At 39.4% G+C, this 26,155-nt stretch overlaps 1 protein-coding gene across 7 annotated transcripts in view; it reads right to left on the reverse strand.

Moving 5' to 3' along the window:
- Positions 1-26,155, reverse strand: part of GLRA2 (glycine receptor alpha 2) — a 121,528-nt gene that overhangs the window by 1,944 nt on the left and 93,429 nt on the right. For 5 of the 7 annotated variants that reach the window (XM_068180027.1, XM_068180023.1, XM_068180026.1 and 2 more), the window contains exon 9: positions 24,579-24,698. The exons of the other annotated variants lie outside the window; for them this stretch is intronic. In XM_068180027.1, coding sequence (XP_068036128.1) covers positions 24,579-24,698 — 120 coding nt within the window. The remainder of the gene's footprint in view (positions 1-24,578; positions 24,699-26,155) is intronic. 7 annotated transcript variants of the gene reach the window in all.

Here is a 26,155-nt window from a genome sequence, read left to right on the forward strand (position 1 = left end):
ACAGCAGCCTTACAGCTCCATCTCAAATCTACGAAACAGGGTAGATCATGGTCCCTCCTTGCTCACAGGAATGCTCTGACAATCAGTACTTCAAAGTGCACTGGGCACTTGGGTTTAGTGGTAGCTGGGAGTCAGGTGCAGTAGCACAAGCTAATGTAGCATCACACTGCAGAAATCCATTCTCTCTTGTCTGAGTGGGTGATATTTGTTTTTGGAGAGGTGAGTAACTACCACTGAACTTTATCTCTATAATAACTGAGTGATGAAAGGCTTGTGACTGTGCTGGTAAATTCTCCCTGATGTTTCTCCTGTCTGATAGAACAATAATACGCAAGTTAACAGTAGCTGGCAGCTCTCCATGAAGGATTCAAAACCAATAGACAAAGCAGCTCTATTCTTTTTCATTCCAGCAGGGATGAATTGTAAGTTCAGGAGCTTGTTCTAGTTAAAGACCTTTTCTTTGACTGACAGATACTTCACTGTTGACTGAAAATAACCACTTCTTGGGCTGATAAGGAGCCCAATCCCTCGCGGGGATATTTAATATCCTCATATCTCTTACCAAACCACAGCCTTCTGAACTTAACAGAAAATCAAAAACTGCAAGGAAAAAAAAGCATCGCAGCAGCAAGATATTGAATAAGGAGTATATTGGCTGAACTTGGGGGTGGGAAGGGAGGATAATTTGTACCTATTCAGGATGTAAATCACTGCTTCTTCACAGAAGAACCTCTTTCAATAGTAGCATTTTTTCTCTCTCCCCAGGTCCAGGACTGGAATTGAATATATCACCCAACTTGCTGTCCTTACCTTGGAGCTGACATGCAAAGGTGAATAATCAGTAGTGTGACTCAAGGCTACCCAATGAGAAATAGTCACTCTGACTGCTTATGGCATTGAATGCTTATGGAAGGAGGGTAGGCAGTAAACAGTGCTTTGGAGACCCTGTCATTTCAGCATGAAGGTCTATTCTACAGTGTATCCATAAGCAGGTGGGAAATTGCATCATTGCAAGGCTGTTACAGCACTTATCCAGGGCTTACAACCTTTCAATTTCAAAAGTTCACCATCATGAAGAGAAAGAAGGATGGTCCTCTCCTTTTTCAATTTTATTTATTTGCAGTTTGCAGTACCTCTGTGAAAACTCTGCTTGTCCTAGTGATTATAAGTATGTAAAGTATTTTAAAGATGAACCCACTGAGACCTAAGTTCTGGATAGCCTTATTAGGCAAGGCTTCTCTGGCATGACTTAACGACTTAATAACACTACCAATAATAGTCCCCAAATAATACAGGGAGATGCCTTCCTCTCAGTGTTTTTCATTTCACTGAGTTTAAAGGATAAAATGCATGCCCAGGACATGAAAGGTGATTAAAAAGGGTAACAGATTTTCAGCAGCTGTGTTGCCATATGTACTTCATTCATTTTTAAAAAATTTAATTTCTGTTGCTCCTGAGAGATCTGTGGGAAGAATAAAAAGTACTGAGCTCCAAACCAGCTTGGAGAGTCCTGACTTCCACTGTGCCCTGGTGGATCACAGCTTTGTCACATGAGGCTGAGCAATTAATCTTCAATGTCACAGCCTTCCTTTCGAGCTTAAGCTGTAGCAACTTGAGTAGGAAGGCACCTGATATTAGGGACAGGGATGTTTAAATCAAATACTTTTAGGTATTCCGCACCCAACCCTCAACTATAAGGAGCCACTTATGTCCCAATGGGATTTAGAGTCTTGCTTTTCCCACCCAGACAGTTGTCTGTGCCACTTCTTTCTCACACAAGCCAGAGGGAAGCATGACCAGTACTCATGTTAGTTTTTTATTTAGGACTGCAGCAGATGGGATTTACCCTGTGTACAAGAGGTACCTCATTCACCGGGGGTATGAGTGATACATGGTCAGTTTCCCTCTCTGCTTGAACAGATTTGAATCTCATTTTCTCTAATAGATCTCTGTATTGGTTTGTTACTGCTTTCCCAACATGGAGCTGTTTGGTGGTTGCAAAAAAAAAAAAAAAAAATCACGAAGGGTTTTTTAACCTTTATCAGAAAAACCTTTTTCAAAGACTCAGTAATCAATTAGGAGAACAGCATTGTAATCTATACCCACTTGTTACTATGCCTGATATGCATTTACACAAACACAGCTCTAGAAACACCCAAGCTGTAGCTGTTGGGATCATTTAAGTGCCACCCAAGCTGTAGCTGTTGGGATCATTTAAGTGCCACCCAGGCTGTAGCTGTTGGGATCATTTAAGTGCCACCAGAAGCAAAGAAAGCCAGAGCCCTTACAGTCCCAACTCCAGCCCTGGAGATGCCACTGCTCCACAACCACCACGGGATTTTTAACAGGAAAATCCCCCAAGAGCCAAAGGAGCTTTGCAGCCTGGCATGTGCCTGCACTCTGAGCACTGCCAGGTCTCACAGGCAAGACTGACCCCATCAGAGCTCTCCCACCCAACCAGACATCACCTGAAAGACCTTAGGTTGGTGAGAACTCTGCCATTTCTAATGAAACTGGCCAATAGTGTTGAAAGTTAACAATGAAACCCTGGAGATATCAAGTCCCACATGTCTGTGCTAAGAGGATACTTTTGCCATGAGACTGCAGAAGTGGGCTTGTGTCTTTTTGGCCCTCTGAGCTCCTAAACTGGTTCCACCCAAAATGAAGCAGAGGGGGCAGAAAAGCTTCTTCCATGCTGCTGAGGGGAGCTGGGGAATCAGGCCAAGTGCTGGAATTTCTTTTTCTATGCTGCTTGTGGGTTAGCTCACTCTGGGGTGGATCATACCAAAAAGCTTTCGCCCAGAAAAATCTGCTCCACTGGGGACTGATGCCACACACTGCCATCAGGAGCTATGTGGTGATATCTGGCCTCAGGAACAATAAAATCCTCCATCTGATTTACTTTAGCATTATGGATGTAGTTTAAAAAATCTGTCTCTAAACCACCATAATCTTATGACAGAACTACAATTTGACATTTCAGATAATCTTCCAACATCCTGTTATATGTAAAGGACTTGGGGGAATAGTCACAGAGAAAGAAAAACCAATTTATACCCTTTCATAAAGAACCTTTTTTAAAATTATAATTCAAAATTACAAATTCAAAATTATAATTCAAAAGTGCTTTCCCTTAAGGAGCGGATATGTCTTCCTTTGACCTAGAGGGCTGGCGACTACTGCACAACTTACCTTGGGTACCTTCTGGTGGGGCTGCAGTCACTCTTCATTCTCAAGGTCATACTCAGTTCATGCCCTCTGATATATCTACCATGGACACTCATCCAGTGACAGTCTTCAACCTGTTCTCTAGCTTAGTCACTGCTAAAGTAGTCCAAATGACTTTTCAAACATCTCTATCATTATTTTTAATCAGACTACACTTAAAACATATTCATTTTAAACTGGATAAAATCTCACTTGCATAAATCCCAGACTATTTATGTGTTTACAGATTTTAAAACCAAAATCAAAGAGCAGCTGGAAGCCATGGGGCATCAACTGGAGTGGCAGAATCCACTGCCATTGAAGTTATTAACTTTATCTTTCTAAAGGAATGGGAAGTTAGATGTTACATTAACCAGAGTCACAATTCCATCTGTCCTTGTTTAAGGCATAGGGGAAAGGGTCATAAACTAGGATGAAAAACAGAAAAGAAATTAATAGCAAGAGGAAAGTGTTCCTTTGATAGTTTTCTTTCAGATGTTCACGCCCTGAGTATTTTAGAAGAATTATCCATTGAAAACTAATTAAATTTCCAGAGATTTGGGCAAATACTTTCTATAGATGCTTTTTCAACAACATAAATTTATGACTATTGTCTTATGATGTCATAATGATCAGGCTTAGCTATTGGCTTTCAACAATTTTCATTAAACAAGAATTACATATTTTTCTTATTTTTTAATTACACTTTATGAATATAGTGATTTTTTGTGCTTTACAAATTGATGGCATTAAATTCTCTTGACTTAGTTTTACAGTAAGCAACATATAAATGGTAGTAATACTTCTGAAATGGTTTTCTTTTTTCATTTTTCATTTTTGTAAAGCTTTTATTTCTACTCAATCAGGACTAGAATGTATTTCCTACTACCAGTTTCACACCAAAGCAATCAGAAATAGGAAAAACACTTTAGAAAATCTAGCCCATTCAATGCCTTCCATGCTCAGCTTTCTGTACAATGCATTTTGAAGTGCTTTGTCCTCACCGCTTTTAAATGCCTATTGTCAGCATTGAGTAAGTTTTAACAATGAGGAAAATGAGAGAGACGCTGGCTTCAAGCAGTGTATTTAATTTACTCTCTGATGTGATTTATTCTTTTAATTTTGCTACTCTTTTTCCAACATATGGTGGAAAAACTATTTAAAAGACTATCTGGTTTAATTAGATTTCAAGGATACAGACAATTAATTTTAGGTATAGGATAGAGAACATCAGAGAAATTTTCCTTTTGGTATTCATAAGTACAAAGTTAGAAGCCTAGAATCAATTCAGACTTGAATGCAAAATGGAATCATTAGGGAGTGGACACCAAAATATCTTTGGAGATTTCATTCTTAAATCATCTTTATGACTTTAAGACACCTCCCATCTCTCAGTACTTTACATAATTCATGGTATGGGTTTGTAGACAGTCATGCTTACATGGTTTTAGTTCTCAGGAGTCACTGAGTATGTGGACGAAGATAGTTCAGCTGAGAAGCACATTTGGACTTTCAAATCCCCTTTGCTTCCTCACAGAAGCCTCTTACAAAATTCAATTCAATTCAATTCAATTCAATTCAATTGTGAGGAGATGAGAAGGAAGGTCCTTTCACAGATTAACTGTTTAAAAGGCAGTAATGGAGTTTAGGAGTAAATGATCGATTTCATAACTGGGGGATTCTCTGGAGGGGATCTCTAAGAATCTGTGTGAGAAGCACTTAGAAGGAACTGAGTTATAAATAAGCTGGGACAAAGGTTCCCAAGGGAAGGAACAGAGGTGAAACAGGATATTCAAAGCAGACAAAAGCTAAGCCAGGCTTTCCAGAAGAACTCTAAAAAATGTCTGACTAAGTAACAAAGTAGCAGTAAATGAAATATAGGATTGATAAGTGCAAGGTAAAGCATTGCAGAAGATAACCCTAATTACACATAGATGGTAGTGGGCTCAAAATGTTGTTGTTTGGGTTTTTTTCTCATTTGTGAGTTTGGGAAATTTCTATGTATATGATTCTGACATCAGTCCTCTACTAAACATCAGGAAATGGGCAAACAAAACAGAAAAAGCCATTCTGCCATATATCTACTCACAGAGCCATCAGTTTTTGGACACAAGAGGTATTTCTGGTCAGTCAAGCCTAGTGAAGACATAGCAGAAGTAGATAAAGTACAGAGAGGAGCAGCAAGGATGGTAAAGGCTTTTTATTTTGCACAAGGAAGAAGAAAAGAGATGAGATCTCCTCGTCTTAGAAAAGATGTGTTTAGAAGGTGATATCCCAGGATGCTAACAAACTTCTCTGATTTCTTACAGCCTGAAAAGCTCTGGATGTCAGCTCATCTATGCCAGATGTCATTCCCACTCCTTATGCAGACTTCAGAGGAGCAGAAGGTGATGTAAAATTGTGACCTTCTCACTTCAATCCTGCCCAAATTATAGACCAAATACTTCCCAGAATTTGGTTTAAATATAGTTTTTCCTAAATATTCACCAAGATGTTTAATCAAAAACATAAACAGGCTCTGACTATTCCTACTGCAAGATGACACTCCATCAGGACCCATCATTCTGCATGTGACAGTGGCATTCACCCTGTTCCTGCCTCTCTTAACAGCGATTTTCCTGCTCACTGAGGTTTGCTTTTGCTCTCATTTGAACCCTCATGCCTTATGGAATCTAAGTGAAACAGACCTTGTATTATAAATAGACCTTTTATTAATGGAAGAGAAATTGGTCATTGTGATTGGTGAGGGTTTCCAATGGAAAAATTTAGGCTTGTTTTGGAAACCTGTGTTTAGTAGTATGTTCTGTCTCCAGTAAACAGCAAAAAAGTCTCTGAAGCATGAGTGATTTACTTACGCAGTCTGAAAGAGCAGCAAGTGAACTGTTGTTAATGCAATAATGAAATGGTAGTTAATGCGGCTTCGCCCTTTTCAAGTAGGAATTGAACATTATCCAACTGAAAGAGTAACATTATTTAAACATGTTGTGAGCAAAAATATTTTCCTGCTTTGAAATATCTATATGTAAAACAAAATTTTTTTCAAAAATTACTTTAATATTAAAGATTATACAGTCAGTAAGGGTGAGTGGTTTGCTCAGAAAAAAAACCCAAAAAACTTATTCTTCAGTAAAGAAACGCTTCTGTCTCTAAATTTTGCAAACACATTAATGAAAATTCCTTATTCAATTTCAAGTTTTATATATAATATAATGAATGTTGTCATTTTAGGGGAGGGAGAACCAGATGAACTACTGTTTTGCAAAGCACCATAAATGTTATGATAGAGAGTCATTCCTCCTAAAAAAACAGCAGATTGATTCCTGAGTCAGTCTTGGTTGCTTGCTTCCCTTTATTTTAAATCAAAGTTATGCCCTAAAATATTCAGATACAGTGATCTGTGAGTCTTACAGGTATAATTTGACTGGATATTAAATTCTCTCAGGACAGTAAAGTCTGGAGACTTGACTGTTCTTGGGTAACTTCTGCCAGTGTCTCTCCTAAGAAAGAAGAGGCTGGCCAGTATATCAGTGGAAATGGCACATTATTCTGTTTAACATCAGACAAATACATGTTTGTGACCTAGATTTGAAGGATAATCTGCTCTGACCAGAAATCTGTTGGATAAAGGGCAACTGACTTCTGCTCATTCTATCTGCATGCAAGGCTGAGTTAAATGCAAAACTAGTATTTAAATACATGACCATTTCAGCTAGAACATGAAATAGGTGTTAATGGGCACATCAAACTAAACAATGTAAAGCAAGACAACATTAGCTAAAATTTTAGAAGATCAAAAACTTGAAACACAAATGGAAATGTACCTAAAATTCACTTACTCCATTTCCTTTTGCTTTCTGCAAGATGTCTACGTCAGGAGAGATGAGCAGATTCTCACCTTCCTCCTTTCAGCAGTGTTCAAGCCTGAGCTTCAGACTTCAGTTCTCTCCCTCCCTAAAACCTGATGCAGGGTCAATATCACAAGACAAGGGCACATGGTGTCCCCAGGTGGGTGACAGGCATGGGGGAACTGCCACAGCAACATGTGGAGCACCCCTGCCCAAACACCCCAGTCACGAATATCTGAGCTACCCTCTATGCGGGATTTTTCCCATCAGGTTCTCTGGTCTTTTTCTCAAAGCAGATTTAAATACTTTGAGGAGGATGATTTTTATCACACATTTATGCATTCTCAATGCCCTCTTCCTTAACTGTAATTATTCTAGGAAACTTTGCTAGACCACTCCTGTGCCCTGGCTGTGCCACCTCAGAGTACCTGATTAGTCAGTCAGTCAAAATTAAAAAAAAAAAAATGTCCATACAGGGCCCATAAACAGCACTCATGATTGGAATCATGCAGATTACCCTCTAGAACAATATAGTGCTGGGATGTTTTATGGCTCAGGTTTTGATTGTCTCAGCTGCCCCATTCCTTGGGGCTGATGTGCAGCCCAACCTGCAGGCACTGTCCTCCCTGGCTGGGCCAGGGGTGGGGATGATGTTCTGGGTCCTGTGGCATCCCTACACCTTGCTGAGGTCCCCTGCTTGGTGCCAGGAAAGGGCAGAGGAAGGGGACAGGCAAAGGGAAGCAAGAGGAAAAGGCTTTCTGCCTCTCTGGGGGTGGACTCTCACCTTCAAGCCATTTTCTATAACAAACACTCAGAATGAACCCCAGCAAATGCAGACAGAGTTTACCAAGGCTTTCTCAGACATTCATGCATTTAATAAATGCAAATACTGAACAAAATGAATTAAATATTGCAAATTACATTAATAATTTAAATTCTTTAGCTAAAAATAGTCAAGAATATTTGAATAATCTTAAAGTGTTCACATGCAAATTTTATAAATTAAGTCGGGGAGGCTGTGGGGGGTATTTTGTTTGTTAAATTATTTTTGGGTTTGGGTGTTTCTTTTTCCTGAAGAGACAAGCCTTCCTTTCCAGTTATCAGTTCTTAATACCAGGCTTCCAATAAATAATGGTTTGGAGTTGGTCTCATTTCCTTATTTTCTCTTACAAAGTTATCCTTTCTAGCTTTCCATATCATTTATTTCTCATTGTTAGTCAAGATCTCAATCTGGATTTCTCTAGCTATTCTTGCATAGGCCCAAAGCATCATTGTGTTAAAAAAAAAATATTTGCCAGTTATCTGCCCTTCAGACTTGTTTCCAAAATAAATTGTTGCATCTTAGAAATATCTTGACTCTTTGAATGTATTAGAAATTTACTACACATATAGACTTCTGTATTTTCATTTTTTATTTGCTTCTGTGAGGGATAAAATTCTGGTATTATTCTCAGGAGAATAAACATTCATCATGAGGCAAAAATCAATGACACTCAATGATATAGCAACTTGACACTGCAATCTCTAAGTGGAATTGTTGGGGTGTTTTTTCTCATCTGATAAGTAAAAAGTCCACAAATTCTAGAAGGTCATTGGAAGTATGCATACAATGGAAATTAAATAATATTAATTTAAAATGGATTTGATAGTTTTTCTTTTACTGTATTACATACACACATGCACATACACGTGAACACATCCATGGAGATATATGTACCTATATGGAGATATATGTACCCTATGGTGTGGGCATCTACTTAATCTAGTCCTCTAATGTAATCCCTGAAGGCATTAGTTAGTGGCAAGTTCACCTAGTGAGAATATTTTTATATTCTATTTTAAGGTTAAGGGCACTCTCCAGAGAATTTATTAATTATTAATTTTTAATAACTTCTCAAAATGCTAACTTTTACACTAGCTTTTCCCCTGCAGCAGTTCTGAGGAGCAAGAATACAGAACACACAGGCAGTGGTCATTAAACCTTCCCAATCCTCCCTGCCCATAATAGGCTCTTTGGTGGGTTGCTGACATTTCTCCAGGAGGACCATCTGCCCAGGCTAGTAACTAAGCAACAGATCTCCTGGTGATGGCCTTTTATTACTTGGCAAAACTGATTCAAGGATAACCTGAAACAAGATATTTAACTGTGTATGAGAGAAGTCAGTCCTGAGAGGGACAGACAGATGAAATGTGGAAGCATGGCTGTAGCACTGGAAAAGGCATTCTTGGGAGAAGATCTCAGATGCTTATCTGAACTCAAGTTTTGTTCAAGAATATCAGGAAATATAAGGAAAACAGGAGAGTAAATGCCCAGTTAATTTACCTAAAAGACAGCACACAAGGATAACACAAAAGTATAGGGTTGCTATGCCATCAGCCTTCCTGAGACATGCATGTTGTCTCAGGAAAACACCCCAACAATTCCGTGTAGAGATTGCACTGACAAGTTGCTATAGCATTGAGTGTCATTGATGTTTCATCTATTATGTCCTGGAGTAATTCTAAAACAGTGTCTGCAGTGCCAGAGCTCTGGAGAAACCTGTCATGAGGTACATGGAAGAGGTCAGGACTCACTATGGCTGCCTACAACCTCCTGACCTTGAGGTTCCACTTTTGAGAAGGGATAGCACCAGGGGCAGGATGGTCTTCAGAAAACATGCCAATAACCCAAAGAACAAAGCAAAGCAGGAGCACCCTGAGAGACAGTGAGACCTGGCAGCTCAGGTTTCAACTTCACTGAACATCCAAGAGCTCCATAAGTACCAGGCAGGAGCAGACAAGAGGAGGTATTTGGTGACAACCCAAGTTCTGCACAGTAGAATATCTCACACACTGTACAGTCAGAATGGGTGGGCATTAAACTGATTTGTTGTCCTCGGAGCTGGAAACACGAATGGGGTCTTATAATCCCTAATGTGAAACACAGGCAAGTTGATATCTACTCTTGGTCTTTTGCTTCTTTGTCTCCTTATTTCTGCAACTGTCTCTTCTCTTTTTAACTCCTTTTTAATTTTTTTTTTCCCCAACACATTTTGCCTCCCAGACCTGTTTTTGCCTACCTCCTCTTTGATGCTTTCATCCTCACTGTTTTCCTTATATGTGGCCCATACCTTCTGCTTGCAAAATTCAGTTCTTTCCTTAAGTCCTATCTGCTATGCCCCTTTCTGCTTAGCAGCTAAATTATCTTCCTCCAAAGAAAAGGCAAGCCATAAAAGTAGAACTCCACTTTTCCAAGACCACCTCTAAACTGAGAGGCGTTACTCTATTTTTTAAGACAAGCCAGGAATTAGATTTTGGTTTCTTTTGTTGGTGTCATGGTTTTTGTTGTTTGTTTTTGTTTTTGTTTTTTGTTTTTGGTTTTGTTTTTGGTTTTGGTTTTGGTTTTTTATTAAAACCATCTGCTTTTGGAAATCCACAGAGCTGATAATTGCTCAAAGAGTTTACAGTACCATTAAGCATTTTAAAATGTGATGCTTCTCATTTGATCTACTGTTCATGACACACAGCCTGTCCTATTGCTGGCACAGAAAGCTGAAGATCACCACGTGCGTGGGCCCATGCAGCAATCTGTGACTGTATTCTGACCACCCAGAATATGCAACATGAACCTTTTGGAGGCTTTGGAAAATGATCACGAGTGCTGCAAACCCAGCAAATGGAGTTTCATTTTTATTCTAAGTTTAAAGCTCAGAAAAAAAGAGTTGTTTGTGCCTAGCACATGTTGTTCTAGTCTACTGAAAACTGAGTAACGTGGTAGTATATGCAAATAGTAAGAGATTAAAGAGTTGGCATGCTCCAGAATACTCCAATGACATGTCCAATCACAGCAGTACCATCTGCTTTTCCTTATATGCGCTAAATTTATAACACTCTGCTAATTTCTGTAAAAGTTTACTCACCAGTTTCAGGAAATTATACTTAACAGACATGCAATATTTGGGTTTTGTGACTTACTGTCAGCAAACAGTTAGTAAAAGCCTCTTCAGTTACTCATCTCTTAGACAATGGACTTTGGAAATCAATAACATTGATTATGATTCTTAACCCTGAAGGAATGGCAGTGATTTGCAATTCAAATATTAATTCCCTAAGTTTTTGCTCACACTCAAATTTTGACAGACCCAAAGGCAATTAGACTTTCACCTGGAGCTTGGAAACCAGTAAGACACAAGTCTGGTATTGTACATCTAAATTAAAATTAACTCCTTCTGTTTGGAGCGGAATTTTTTAGCAGGTTGCTTAACTATAACTTCTCTTCAGGCAGTGATCAGTTTGACCCAAGAAAACTGCACAATATTGGCCATATCCCCCTCATAATTGCTCACTGACACTCTGAGACATGGGAAAATAGGAAACCAGACAAGGAAAGGCTCCCTTCAATGGCCATCTGGGTCTCCATGAGTGTTTTGCCCTGTTGGCTTCACAGCTGGATGCTTCACTGATGATACTGGAGTTCATTTAGAGTGTATCTGCATGGTGCTGAATGATTTCTTCCCACAGGATGAAAGGCTGAGTTATCCCTTCTTTGGGTCTGAAGGGAGCAGGTATTTCAAAGTGTGAGACCATTGAACCACCACTTGAGGGGACAGTGGTCTAGAGGATATTTTAAACGTGCTTGACACATTTAAATAGATGGTTTCAGCTTGCCAATTTTGGAATGGATACTAAAATAGAAGTCACTATAAAGAATAAAGCAATTTGTTTTGGATGATTAAAAGAATATGGCTCACATATCCAAGGTGTGACAATTCCAATCACATCTTCATTTCAATTTACAGGAAAGAAATAAACTAGGCTTCATTATTGTTCATACTGCTAGTGCTGTATATTTGACATGATAATCTACAGTATTAGTCAGTAAATTGACTCACTGGACTGCCCTTGATCATATGCTCCATTTTCCACTCAGCAGGGCTCTCTCTTACAGCTATATATAACCAGGGAGGGGAACAAAAGAGACGGTTCTCTCTTAGATCATTATAAAATGACGCTGCCTTCGGTTTCCCTGTTGCTTCAAAGGTTCTGAGTGATGTGATCTTTTCACCGTCACAGATAATACTTGGCTGCTGTTTGTCTGACTTGTCAACTCCTCACACAGAAATCCAATACTTCCCTCTTGTCACATATTCATTTCAGAAATGTGTTCTTTTGCAGGCCTTAAATGAAATAGTCTCTGTATTCCTATCTGCCAGTTTTTAAGTCTTGCCTTGTGTGGTCCCTCCTTGTCATACCACAGTTGTCACATTAGCATCCCACATGAGTACTTGCAGCAAATGTAAAATCTCCTGATTGTAATTAAAATTCTACATGCTTTCTATTAAATAACCTAAATCATGGTGCATCATAATTCATAGTTCTGCTCTTCTGCCACTGTTTTAAAATGTTTGATTACTGAGCTAATTGCTCAGGCAGGATGTTTTTAGACTGTATAATGCATTTATAGGTTATATATCTCTGTCAAAATAAGTACTGGATTAATCTTGGTTCCTCATCTACATGTTGAGAAATTGCTTCCTCAGTCCAGACAGAAGTTAAAGTCAGGGACAGCCTCTAAAAGGGGCTAAAGGTTGAAGGGCAGCTGAGAAAGAATGAGATCCCACAAACAAAAAAGCAGACATCTCAGTAGAAGATTGGCATGAGTTACAAAATACAATCCTGTGTTGCTGTATTTCAGCAGCATATCTGCAGCTGTAATTTGTGTTGCTGCAGAAGGAAGGGGAAGCAAACACTTAGGACAGAAAGAGCCTATCACTATTTCTGTCCAGAATGGTAAATAATTGTTCAGAGACTTTTTTACTCACCTTTGTTCCAGAAATACTTGCAAGTCAAAGAGAATTACAGGATGTAGTTCTGAAATACTCAGCTATGGATCAGCACATCCACAAAAAGATATCATTCAGCTCACACTCTCCCTTAGGAGCAATCCCTGACAAATCTCTTTTAAACTCACTCCTGATATATTGGGCACATTACAGAAGAATGTTTAACAGCACTGAATAACATTTTCAGCAACTGTAAATTGTCCAGTGCACTGCCTGGTGCTGGCTCTGCCAGCTGGCTCTCAAGCCAGCCATCTTCCCTGCCATCCTACAATTCTGTATTTGTAGTTTGAAGGACAGAATGGAAGTCAATAACTGTCCAGGCCAAACAGCTTCCTCTAAATTGTAATGCTTTAAAAATGCAAAGAGGCTAAAGTCTAAGCCTCTTTGCTTCGAAGGTTTGAAAGCTGCCAGCAGAAAAGATCCCCAGATTCATATGGTACCAATTCCTAAGACATCTTCACTCTGAAATCGAAGGCAAGGAGGGAAGACTTATGGTAAAAGGAAGGTCAAAATTTACATCCCACCATGTCATACTGCTTACCCTTTGGGCACCCCTGTACCCCTGGGGTATGGTGCTTTTGGTTAAATACCTTTCCATCTCCCCTCAGATGAATGAGACCTCACCATGGGAGAATGGGGTTCATGTTTCATAGATAAAGGAGGCAAATATCTGAGAGACTCAGAATAGTGAGGTGTGGCAGCAAGGAACATACAGCAGTGAGAGGAAAATAGTGAGGTGCTGAGAACACTGGCTGGGATGCCACATGCAATAAAAACATCCCTAAGCTTCACATGGGCTTCAAAAAATATTGATGAAATAGCAGCTCTTAGATTCAAATACAGCATCTGATGAAAAAGATCTGTTGTCATGGTATAAGTCTGATATTCAACCCCAGCTACACAAACACTCACAAGAGAACTCACCAAAGAGGAAAGCAGTAACAGTACACAGAAGTGTGACAAAAGCAGCAGTCTCCATGCATCGAAAAGTAAAATTTGAATAGATTATTTTTACAACAAAATAACACAATATAAGCCGCAAGGGAAAGTGAACAAAGATCAAAGAGCAAATAAGAGACAGGCAACATAAACAGGCATCTCCAGTATCTAGAAGACAAAGAACAGCAGCATACACCACCAGAGCATCTTAACAGAGCTGTCATGTCTTTGGGGAAAAACATCCTTTGTGCAAACTTGAAAAAAAGGAGTATTTACATTTAGGAAGAAAGACAACATTTTCTGTGCCTGAAAAAAACTACCCTCTCATGACTTTTTTATTACTTTTTCTTCACACTCCTGTTTGGTCCCTATGAAAAAAGCACAGTTTGTATCTCCATTGCATGAACATCTAGCACAGGTAACAGTAAGGGCAGAATAATAAAAAACCAACCCATTAGCAAAAAATATAAAACTGACTCCACTAGAGTTCATGACAGACAAATCTAGGACATCTTCAAGATAAGGAACAAAATGTCAATTCTCAAAGACATTTTAAAAGAGAACTGCAACAGCTAGATAATCATTTGCTTTTACATAAAGTCTGAATCCAAGGTGAAAGTTTGGAACAGCAGCACTGTCTTGGTGTTTAATGATTTCCTTTTAAAATGTTATTAATTATGAGAGCAAATAATCTTCTTTTCCCCATTGCTTTTTCTTCTTTGCATGGGCTAAGGACCATCAGTCACCCCCCAACCAACATCTGAGAAACCTGAAATGGCAGAATGAAATTGTCTTATTCTAAATCCCTAAATGTGCTGATTTTGTTCCTGCTGGCGTTTGTGTAATTGTGCAAACAGAAATACATCAGATAAGGAAAGAAAACTAGCACAACTGCCTCCCCTCCTTTCTCTTTCAACTCCGCCCTCCTTCCAGGCACAGTCAATGAACTCAGGGTTACTTTGTTCATGACAAATACCCACCAAACACTGTGAATATGTGCTACAGTTTGCAAAACCATTAGTCATCCTGTTTGCTTTCATCTAATACACAGCTTTGGTCATATCTGTCTTTGGATTCACCTCACACCAGATCTCCCTCCACTTCCAATATCCTTTTCCCTCCCAGCATGCACTCCTGTTGGCTCCAGTGGCAATACGTACTCCTAGTCCCACAGGTGATGCAGACCTAATACAAACAACTCATAGCAAGTTTTAAGAAAGTATTTTAATAATTCATAAATCATCACATTGAACTGACTGCTCTATCCATAAATAGCAAAGGCTGCTCATCACAAAAATACCATCTCTGGTTTAGAAAGTCCTTGAGCCGCAAAGTCCTGGAGCCCAGGAGGACTCATCAGGGATGGATTGCTGCCACACAGAGCTTCCTGTGCAAGGCAGAGCCCTGGCCCAACACAGGACAGCCTTCTTGGAGTTTGTGATCTCCAGATGGAGCTTCCCACAGCACAGAGATGTGGCCAGCTGCTGAACAACTGCCCCATGAATTTCAAAGCTACACTGGCTATTTAACTCAAAAGTCTGGATGATGACCCAAATAAATGTTCCTACCAAATTCCTTTGCTTTATTACTATAATGCTGCATGTTTAGCTTGAAAAGGTGACAAGTCTGTTTTTCCTAAGATGCAAACCTGAAAATAAGAATCTAAATTCAATGTTATGCATTTCCATAGGCATTACTAAAACAATTGTTTACAAACATTTTAAAAAATAATCTGTAATAGAGCTATATCTTATTTCTGATAGGACCCCCAGTTTTAGGGGGTCCATGATAATAAATTAGACTGTTGCAAGCTAGAAAGGTAAAGCTGAAAACAAATACTACATGAAAAACACAGTGAGTAGGTTGAAAAAACCAAAAAACAGCTTTGCAAATGAGGATGAGCATCTAGGCTCACGCTTGGTAGGAAACAGATGAGAAGTAATTAAAAAAGAAGCTATATGGAGCAATAAATTTGAAAGTAGCAGATAAATAAAAAAAAACCCTAATCCACTTTAATTTTGCTAGAGAATTCATAGCTAGAAATATTGGTGAGGCTACCTGGAGTGAGAAGCATGATACCCAAATGTAAGATGCTCAAAAGAAGAACCAGGATTAATAAATTCAGGAAAGATGAAGCCCAGGCACGGCAGGATATGCCAATATATGGGAAAACTGGCAGTTACTAAGTAGAAAGGCACAAAAGAAATCCAAAGACCTTTGTGGGAAATGCAGTGTAAAGCTAATGGAGGGAGAATAGTATCTAAAATAAGTTACGCCTCTTCTGCATTTTTGTCTTGGACACACACACACACATACATGTGTGTGTTCCAAAATAAATGCCTTGGAAGTATTTGGCCTGTCTGATGGAAGACCAGCTGTCATTATGGTCAAACAAGGAAACTGCAGTCAAATAGCTGCATAATTCGCTTCTATTCCCCCAGCAAGGATGGGGCAAGAGCTTGCAAATCTTGAAAGAAAGGCCATTGTCTTCTGCAAGGTTATAAGTAAAGGTTCTAAGGAAGGTTCTAAGCAAAACACATATAGTCTATTAGAAGGGCAGGAACACTACTGAATGAGAGCACATAGTGATTTTTCAGAAGACTTGATTATCCACTCATTGGTGTATACACCACCCATTCTAGACATGCAACGAAACACTTACACCAGACAAATACCCCTTAATTCATCTGACTAGGTATGTAATGGTGAAAAAAAGAGCATTAGGACCTTGAAGGACTTCCAGACAGAAGTTACAAAGGGCTGTAAAAGAGCATCCTGTGGCACACAAGCTCTCTTTATCTCACCAGCCTGTAGCGGCATCACACTTGATTAGACTTGCTAGAATTTCTCTTGCCTGTGAGGATCAGCACACAAAAAAAGCCCAGAAGATGAAAATACTGCTGATGGGGCAAATGAGTAGATTTGGTGTCTGATCTCACTGAGGAAGTCAGAAAGAAAGCTGGCATAAGTTATCAGACAACAGATAGATAAATTTCATTGAAAGTTTGTGCTAGAGAGTGTCAAGGCTGCTACTTGCAGATGCCTGTAGGACTTTACATCCTGAAGAGGAAATGCACAACTCTCTTTACTAGAATGGTGTGCAAGATCTCACACTTGTGCAACTCGGATTATCTCTAATGAACAGTCTGTAATTTCTATTTTAAAGTAGTTATTATTTTGAAAGATGAAGATTACAGAGAACCTGAAAACAAGTCTCTACCACCAGCAGGCTTGGGAAGGCTTAACAGAAAAGTGAATGAGTCACAGGCAGAGCACTTCCACATGACTAGCAGAAAGAGTTACATCAGAGCACACATGGAGAACCACTTGAAGAGAGTGAGATGAAGCATGAAGACAAAGGTGTCCTCTCTCCTAAGAGTCTTGTCATGTTATTGCAGAGAAAATAAAACCTTGGACCCTTGGTAAAAAACTTACACTTATGCAGGTGCATTATTTGTATGTACAAATGCACACACAGTATTTGTATGAAAAATTACATATACAAGGTAGAAATTAAATGACTTTAAGAGTTATGTCCTTGCTCAGAGAGAAGTTACAGGATCAGTGCGGAAATTCACAGGTAGGATTCTGGACTTCTGGCACCTCATGTGTATTGGCAAACAGAGCAGCATTTTCTGACCTTTCCAATCTGTTTCTCCAGGAGCTAAAAACACTCTGACATGCTCAGTATGTCAGATATATTCAAGCAGCCACTGGAAAATGGAGCTTCTCCATAGTAAGTCCTTGACATTGATCCAGCTGTAGATGTATAGTGTGGGAAGAGCTGGTGGACAGCTCTGAGCTACTGTTGAGAGTTCACAGAGAGTGGAAGTGAGTAAACTTTTAGTGACTTATGGTTTGGCTTGGCATGGAGTTTTCAGGTGCTCCCAACTCAAAATGAGTCTTTTTGAGGACTCTGGCAAGACTCAGCAACAAGTGCTCAGAATATGTAGGGTTTCAAGGAGTTTATTCCTTCCAGTGCAACTATCCCTACCCACCTCCTCATGCTGTAGAAAAGAAAATCTTCTTCCTCAGCTATCCATCTACTTGCAGTAACATGGAATGCAAGACTGGTGTTATCCCTGACCAAAAAAAAATACCCAAACAAAAACAAAACCCACAAAACTCACAAAAACCACCAGCAAAAAAACCAAACACAAACAAACAAACAAAAATATCAAGCCACAAGAGTACACAAGTACAAATTATCATATTATAGTAAATAGCATGCTTCTCCAGCAGTGGATCAAGAGGAATAAACACATCTGATCATTAAATCAAGCCACATGTGTCAGAATCAGGCTCTGAGTGATAAGTTTGCCATAAGAAAAACTGTCAACTTGAACAGGAATGCCTATAAACAAAGCTGTTTTCCCCCAGGGAAAAAAAAAAAGGTGGAGAAATAAATGGTTTCAACACCATTTTTTTTAAAGTACTGTAAAAACTGGATTTTACTGGAACCCATGAAGTTTTTCAGACTTGAGAGAGAATGAGCTTTCAGCAGTCAGGTTAATACAGTTTGGTTTTGAACAATGCCATTTGGACAACATCATTACAGAATGCTTCACAATTAATTACATTCAAATAGCAGCTTCTATCCCCTGTGGAGAACGGGATTAATTGGGTCAGATGTAAATATGCATTTCATGCATCCTACTGAACACTTGCCCAACTCACCAGTTTCCATGTAATTTGATACAACTGGTGTAGTATGCTCTGGAGATCCACAGGGCGAGCACGGCTGCTAGTGGGGGTAGGAATGAGGACAGAGTGCTGGCATTCTCAGCCTGCATTATGCTTGGCTCTAACTGCTCGACTCCTTCACTCTCTTGTAGAAATACTAATTTATATTTGCCAACACTGAAATACTTCTTTTGCTGTTGAAAATGAGGCTTGGGACAGAGCTCAGAACTGATATGAAGCATCACGACAGACCCCTGGCAACGATGGATCAGAAATTGTTCCCCTCCTGGTGTCTTCACTTCCTCGATTGGAACGAGGACCTGGCCATCATAGCAATGATGAGACCTGAGAACAAGGCGTGACTGGGTGCTGGCTCTGGGCATGGAAAGAGTCAAGATAAGCTACCTACAAGGAAAGAACAAAGGAACCAATTTGGGGCAAAGTTTTCTCCTGTGCTGCCTAAGCCTACATCTTGGGATTATGATGGCTTTTCACTCTCTGTCTGGAGTCTTGGGTAGGGGCAGCTTCGGTTAAATATACTCCTTCTGAAGTCTACTTTCCTTATATTTTTATCATTAACATATATTTGACAATTTTTTCACTGCCTTTCTGCCTTTTTTTTTACCGTGAAATGAGGTGGGCCAGAACACATTCAATGAAAGATCACCATTTTCTAAAATAATCTAGAAAACAAAAATCTGGTGCCTGTGGCTGATGGTTCTTGAAAAGCTACTTGTTGCTTTAAAGCTTCAAAAATAAGAACATTTCTTGTCTCTTTCTAACTTCCTCTGCCCTATTTTCAGTTTGCACTCTCCCCTAGGTATAATAAGAAATAAGACTTTTGCACCCAGCTGGAGAGTACCTTTCATGAGCTGGAAAACTGCAGAGTTCATTTTTGGTGTGTCTCCTGCTGTTCATGAGTAACTACCAGGACAAACTCACTCGAGTGAAGTGCAAACTTCGGTCTCTAAGGCTCATCAGTTCAGAGCTGATTCTTTCAGCCACTGCATGCTGGGTAAGTACAAGAGAGGAGTTGGAGTTTCTAATGCAAAGTTCCACTACTGAGCAAACAAGAAAAAACTTTATCCTGTACTCCTGACTTTTCCAGTCCTACCCGTCCCATGTGGTACAGCACACAGTCACTTCATCACCCCAGACTGGAAATACTGTAATATTGCTCTTTTGTAGCTTGTGTCCTATCCTATTTAACCATAGGAATAATTTGTCGAAACATTTGCAAGCTGGGCAACGTGAGTTATTATAATGCATCATGTCCTGCTTGCTGCTTTGGTGCCATGCATGCTTTCAATATCTGTCCCCTGCTTCACAGAGTACTCTTTTGTTGTACCACTGATCAGTTCAGTGCATATTAAAATTCATCATTCTGCAGCCTTACGTACTCCCCACCAGTTATCTACTTCTCTGGTTTCCACCCTTTCGAGATTAGCCATGGTTTCCTTGTTCTCATTTCCTGCATGTTTCTTTTTTTGTTTGTTTGTTTGTTTGCTGTGGTTTCTTTTTTATTTGGTTTGGTGCTGTTTGTTTGGGGTTTTTTTGCCTCAGAAATTCTAATTTTTTCTCCTGATTTTGTTCTCCTGGTTTTTCTTCTCCTCTGGTACCTGGATTCCATTACTCCAGCTTGTGCACTAGCACTCTACCCACTTCAATTATTGTTTAGGTATTTAGGTCTTTCTCAGGTACTGGTATGACATGTTCCATAAATTAGACTGCCTGTTGTTACAGAATGTTTCATGGTTTTTTATTTGGTTTTCAGAATTCTCTCTCTTGAAATGCAACTATCCATTTTCTCTTTTGTTTCTCGGTTTGGGGTGAAAAATCCACCCCACATAGTAAATCATCTTTTTGTGTCTGAAGCAGTAAAACACACAAAATACAGTAATTTGTTTAGAATTTTTAACCTTCCCTTTTCCAGTAAGGGAGGAAAAAGCTTCCATTTCACTTACAATTACCCTTGTAAACAGGACACTATGAAACCCGATTTTTCTCTTCCACTGTTTCTTTGTCTGTGTTTGCTTTTCACTGAAGACTCTACATTTCCAATAAACTTAGTCTCTCCATCTGGCCAGACTGCTCTTATTAGAATTTTTTGATCCATTGCTTGGATAACACCCCCATGGCTGAACTGCTTTTTTTCCTACAGGTTGCCCTTTCTTTTGGAACTCATGTCTCTAGATTTGTGCCTAGAGCTAGACTAAGGATTGATATCAAGATAATTTTCAAATTTGAGATGACAGAGTTTTTAAAATGCTTAAAGTATGTGAGGTGTGTCCATTTTATAAACAATACAGATACTTCCACTGATATTAACTAGAGCCATTGTGAGCTTATTCATGCTGAATATAAAAAGACAGTCAAGGACATTCAGGCAAAGCCACAAAGTGACATGGCAACATGATGCAGTGAATTGTGTCTATTGTTTAACTACAGCTAAATATTCACTCTAGTTGTATGTGGGACTATAACTTCAAGCTAAATTATAATTTTGGTGTATTTACTTCTACTGGATTTTTTTCTGCACAGTTACATTAATGTACTAATGCAATTGCCCTGGAGAAATAAAAGTAACCACAGTATCTTGAGGATGTTTATCTACAGAAGAAGCTACATGCGCTTTAATTCATTAAGATAAGAGAGAGAGAGAAAAAAAGCCATTCAGACTCAGATTCCTATTTTTCACAATGAAACTCATGTGTTTGAGCTTGTTCAGTGAGTACCAAAAATAGCTCAGCAAAAGGGCTTTCCTTGAGTATTTCCATTATTCACATGATGCGGCACCTTACATAACGCAGAGCGTACACATCCTCCCGCTGAATGCGCTGCGCACGGATGACAGCAGGAAAACATTCCCACCAGGGACAGTAGTGCCAAGTGCTTTAAAGGCAAAGCCAGGCTGAAGGCACTGATTTTTTTCAATGGCCAAGTCTAAAAAGCCTTAGAAAATTATCTGGGGGATCTGACAGAGGGATTTCAGTATGATTAAAGTGATAGAGGTGGTCTGTAGAAGCTGATGTAATTCGACGCAAATCTCTTCTTTTGAAAGGTAGAAATACTGTATTACCTCAGTAACTTTGTCTGGACACTTGTGGTACTTGCTTCACCCATGGCAACTCCATCCAAAGGCCAAAAATTCTCTGAAGCATTCGACCAAGTGCTCCCAGGTTTGCTTAGAGAGTTATCCTTTGCTTCTGTAATCACACTTAGTCCCAGTCCCAGCTCTTTCATTTGAAAACCCCATTTGTGCCCCCTTTGCTAATCTGCATGCATATGAACCCCCTTGGTTGCAGCATTGTTATTTGTATTGCTCTGTGTGCCCTGCACACGAGATTAAACCTGTCACATCTTCCAGCTGCAGTTTTTCATTCAAGCTATAACATATTGCTTTTAACATTAACAGTCCCAAACTTAACCCCTTGTCTTGGTCACAGTTGCAACCATCACACATATAATTTAGGAAGTAGTCTTTGAGATGATGATATGAATACTAGTGTACTGTGACTCATTTTGATAGCTGATCATATAACACAATAATTATTGTTTTCAAGAAGGGATGACTGAACCTGTGTCAACAGTTCTGCTTTCCTGGAAGCCCATAATTTTGAAAACTACGAAATAATGTTTAATTATTAAAAATCATATTTTAAAAATAAGTTATTTTCTTTCGAGTGATCTGGCACCATAAAAATTTAGATTTTAATATAATGTAACTTCGCTACATCCTCAGTACCATCAGACTCCTGGCTTCTGCAGCCTGTACTCTCTCTATTGCACCATGATATACAAGAAATAGGCAACCATTTCTTGCAGCAATCGAGTATTAAATACAAGTTTATTTACACTGATGGGTGTATTTAACTTGAGCAGAAATACTACATGAACCTTTAGGACAAACTTTGAATACTTTCTCCAAGAGAAACTGTATGGGGAAGACAGGCAGAGTGAAGCACTGATCACCTGAGGATATAGGGATTTTGTATGTGTGGAAGATGCCAACAGATCCTGATAAAGCTGTCTTTTCAAATGGCTCATCTGTAATATAATTTCTGGATGACCAACAATACAACCCAGACTTTTCCTATAAAAACATTAACAATCTGATGCTTGACTTAAGAGATTTGATGGTCTCTTAAGATGTCTGCTTTATGCAGGTTGCAGCACTAAGAAGAACAAGACCCAGCACAGACAATAACAAAAGCAGTGCCAGAGATACAGGCTTACAAAACTAAGAACAGGAATTTTCTTGTACTGTAGATCAAGTTGCAAATCCAGGAATAGGAATCGTGGCCGGGTGTGCTTCAGCACATTTTTCCTCTCCCTAGATTAGCACTGAGTGATGCAGTGTAGATACTCAACCACACTCTTACACTGTCTTCTCTTGACTACGACTTTCACATTTGCATTCAATATAAGCTTTGGTTCGGTGAGCAATACCTCAACAAGTCAAGTTCCCTGCTTGTGAGGCTCCTTGTGGCACCACAGGCTCTGTTCTATATTCTCTTCTGTGCATTAACATCCTTCTCTTGAGCAGTAAGCTGCAATCATGGTAGCATTGCTCCAGAAACCTCTGCCTTGCTACATCTCCTCTGCTGACCTCTCAAGAGTGCATCACTTATGTGATGGGAGTTCTCCAGGGGAAAACAATACCAGAGCAGCTCCAGCTCTTAGGGCTCTGCAGCAAAAGCACTGCAGTGACCCGTCCCCTCTGTGTACTGCCCTGGCTGTCTGTGTAATGCACAATATTCTAAAGGAGAAGAGAAGTTTCTGCAAGCTTCCCTAAAGGTGGGGATAACCACAACTTACACAAACTTTAACTGGACTACCAGTACTTTGAAATATGCACCAGTAAGATATGCAGCACTGAGTACTTACTTGGAGTACTTTTGTAGTTGTATGCATCAGCTTTTCAGTGGCAGCATATTAGTACTGGTCATATCTCCTAGAGAGCATCTGATTTCTTCTTTTTATATTCAGTTTTTTGTATATATGTAAATATGATTAGTTATACAATAGAAAGAATCCAGAAATTAAGGCTCTCTTCTACTGCTTGATGTTGTAGCTCTGAAAGTGAATGATTTATTGCATTGTAAACCCTCTGTCTTAATTTTGCTGTGTAATATGAACTGTGGGTTTTGCTTTGGTTTTGGAAGCTACTAAGTCCCTTTACAGTGTACAAAATTCACAGAATTCATCTGCATTTTATAATAACATGACTTTACAGAGCTTGATCAAAGTTGGAAGCCCTTTACAGCTCAAGAGTGGCTCAGACAGTGTTTTTGTTCTGGGAAATCAAGTCCTGAAAGATTAAAACACCAGTCCCATTTTATTTAAATGAACATATTTCATTCCTCAGCCACTAGCAGCAAGCAGTGCGCTGCACACTAAGCTTGTTTCTTTCTCCATCATTGATTTTATTACCTCCACAACTCACCCCTAATCTGGATGTATCAGCTGCTATCATATTGCTTCTGATCTGCTACGTTACACTGCGTAAAAGATTTCAGCTTCATGGCTCTTCTCCAAGCAAATAAAAAGAAACCAAGGAAATACTTTTTTCATTCATAGCTATTCATACTCCACTAAGCAGGGTTCAGGACATCACAATGAGGAAGGCTGCAGGTTGACAGTTCAGAAATAAATACCACAGCAATAAAAATGTATTTTGTTATACATACCACATTCTGTTGGAACGCGCTCATCTGAAAGATGACACAATGTGGGATTTACTGTCTCAAGGCATTTCCTATGGCACTCTCCCCCCACCCCATTCACTCTATCTTTACACAGGACCAAGCTGCTGAATATGCATGCATTCCTTAAGAGGTTTGGAATAGGGGTGGCGTAGCCCAGCCACAGTTAAAAGCAAGCATAAGGGTGGGCCATAAGAATGTACAACATGAAACTGCTATTCATGCTGGGGACAGTACTGTGTATTTTGTGGGGCATTTAGCAAAGAGAATGCAAGAGACTACTAGTGATGCCAATCAAAATGGTCCATTTTGCTGATTTATGGCATCGTTGCACATACTAAAACTCTCTTGCTTTCTCTTTCTCACTACAGCTTTACCCTCAAACTTGAATTGCCGATCTGATTCACTGTCCCGTAAGCTGATGACTCTTTGCTCCGCAAGCCATTCATGCGCCGCATGGACTCAACGCTCTCATTCCCAACAGCCACAGTCTGTGCCTGTCCCCAGAGTGTCAGCATAGATAGCAGCAGCAAGAATGGGAATACCACAGCAGTAACATGACGACACACACACACACAACAGGCAAAGAGAAGAATGGCTTGGTTAGAGAAGACCATCATGCAAAACAATGAGAATCACTTTCAAGGCAAAATAAACTGAGAAAATCGTGAGAGACAAAATCAAGTACAGAGATGCAGAAAATACCTCCTAAAGAAACTGCCTTAGTAACATTGTTCCCTATTTTGAAATTCGTGCAACCAGATTCATAGGAAAAAAGCAAGCTTATGCCAATGGTAGGTGTCACTTACTCAGCTGCATATTTCCTTGTATTTAATTATGTTGTTACCTATTTTGCAAAGAATCCATGCACCACATGGCTTAGGATAAACACAAGTCTTACGATAATTTGGTTTTAAATAACTTTCTTTTCACAGTCAACAAAATAATATTTTTCGAAGCAGATGAATGACAACTTCCATGGACCAAAATCTCATAAATTTGAGTAATGTCACTGGATATTGTTACTTACCAAGGATGGCTACTTGTTCACCTCTAAAACAGATCTTGCATCCAGAAATGAAATTACAGATGCCATACAGAAGCTTCTGCTGCTGCCATGCTGGGTTTTGAAAACAAAGGCTTCCAGTGGCAGTGCGTGTGGCCTGCAGACAGGCAAGATTCTCTGCTCTTGCCTGTAATCTAATCTTCACTGGAATCTCAATTCATCTGACAATAATATTAAACTAGAGAACAGCTTTCTTCCCAGAGTATCCATCAAATATTACATTAGCTACAGAACATTTATTAGACAGACCTGTCAAAACACAAATGCCCTGTGCCATTGTTGTTATCCCTCTTGTAAAGGAAACCATTATTTGTGGCTTGAAGCACTCGTGCAGCTCAAGCAAATATTTACTTCACCTAGTAAATATATATGTAGAGTTTATAGTTCCAGATTCTCTAGACACATGAATGATCATGACTTGAATAAAACTCAGTTTAATGATTTAATGTCTACTCTTGTCTTCCCATTCACTGGAGAAAAAAAAAAAAATAAACAAACAAAAAAAAAAAAACAACCCAGGACAGATGGACAGACTTCCTAAAATTATTTCTAGACTGACATCTAGGTTACAAACAATCCCCTCTTCTACATGTCAGTCACTGGCATAAAATTGTGTGATTATGACACTCACAAAAAGGTCTTTTACTGAAAATTTGAAATTTGCATCAGTCGCAAACTATGAAAGGGGAAAATCCAGAGAGGAAATCCTCCTAATCCTTCTCCTTTTCTAAAATGGCCGTGTTACCTGGTTTCAGCTGGGAAAGACACCAGTTGGTGGTGTAAAAGTGAGGGCAGAATTGCCAATCATTGCAATGGGCTATCCTAGGGTGTCTCCCATTTTAGCACAGCTAGCTAGGGGAGCACTAGAAAAGACAGATCTCAGGCATG

This window comes from Anomalospiza imberbis, chromosome 2 (genome assembly GCF_031753505.1).
Source record: "Anomalospiza imberbis isolate Cuckoo-Finch-1a 21T00152 chromosome 2, ASM3175350v1, whole genome shotgun sequence".
NCBI lineage: Eukaryota > Metazoa > Chordata > Aves > Passeriformes > Viduidae > Anomalospiza > Anomalospiza imberbis.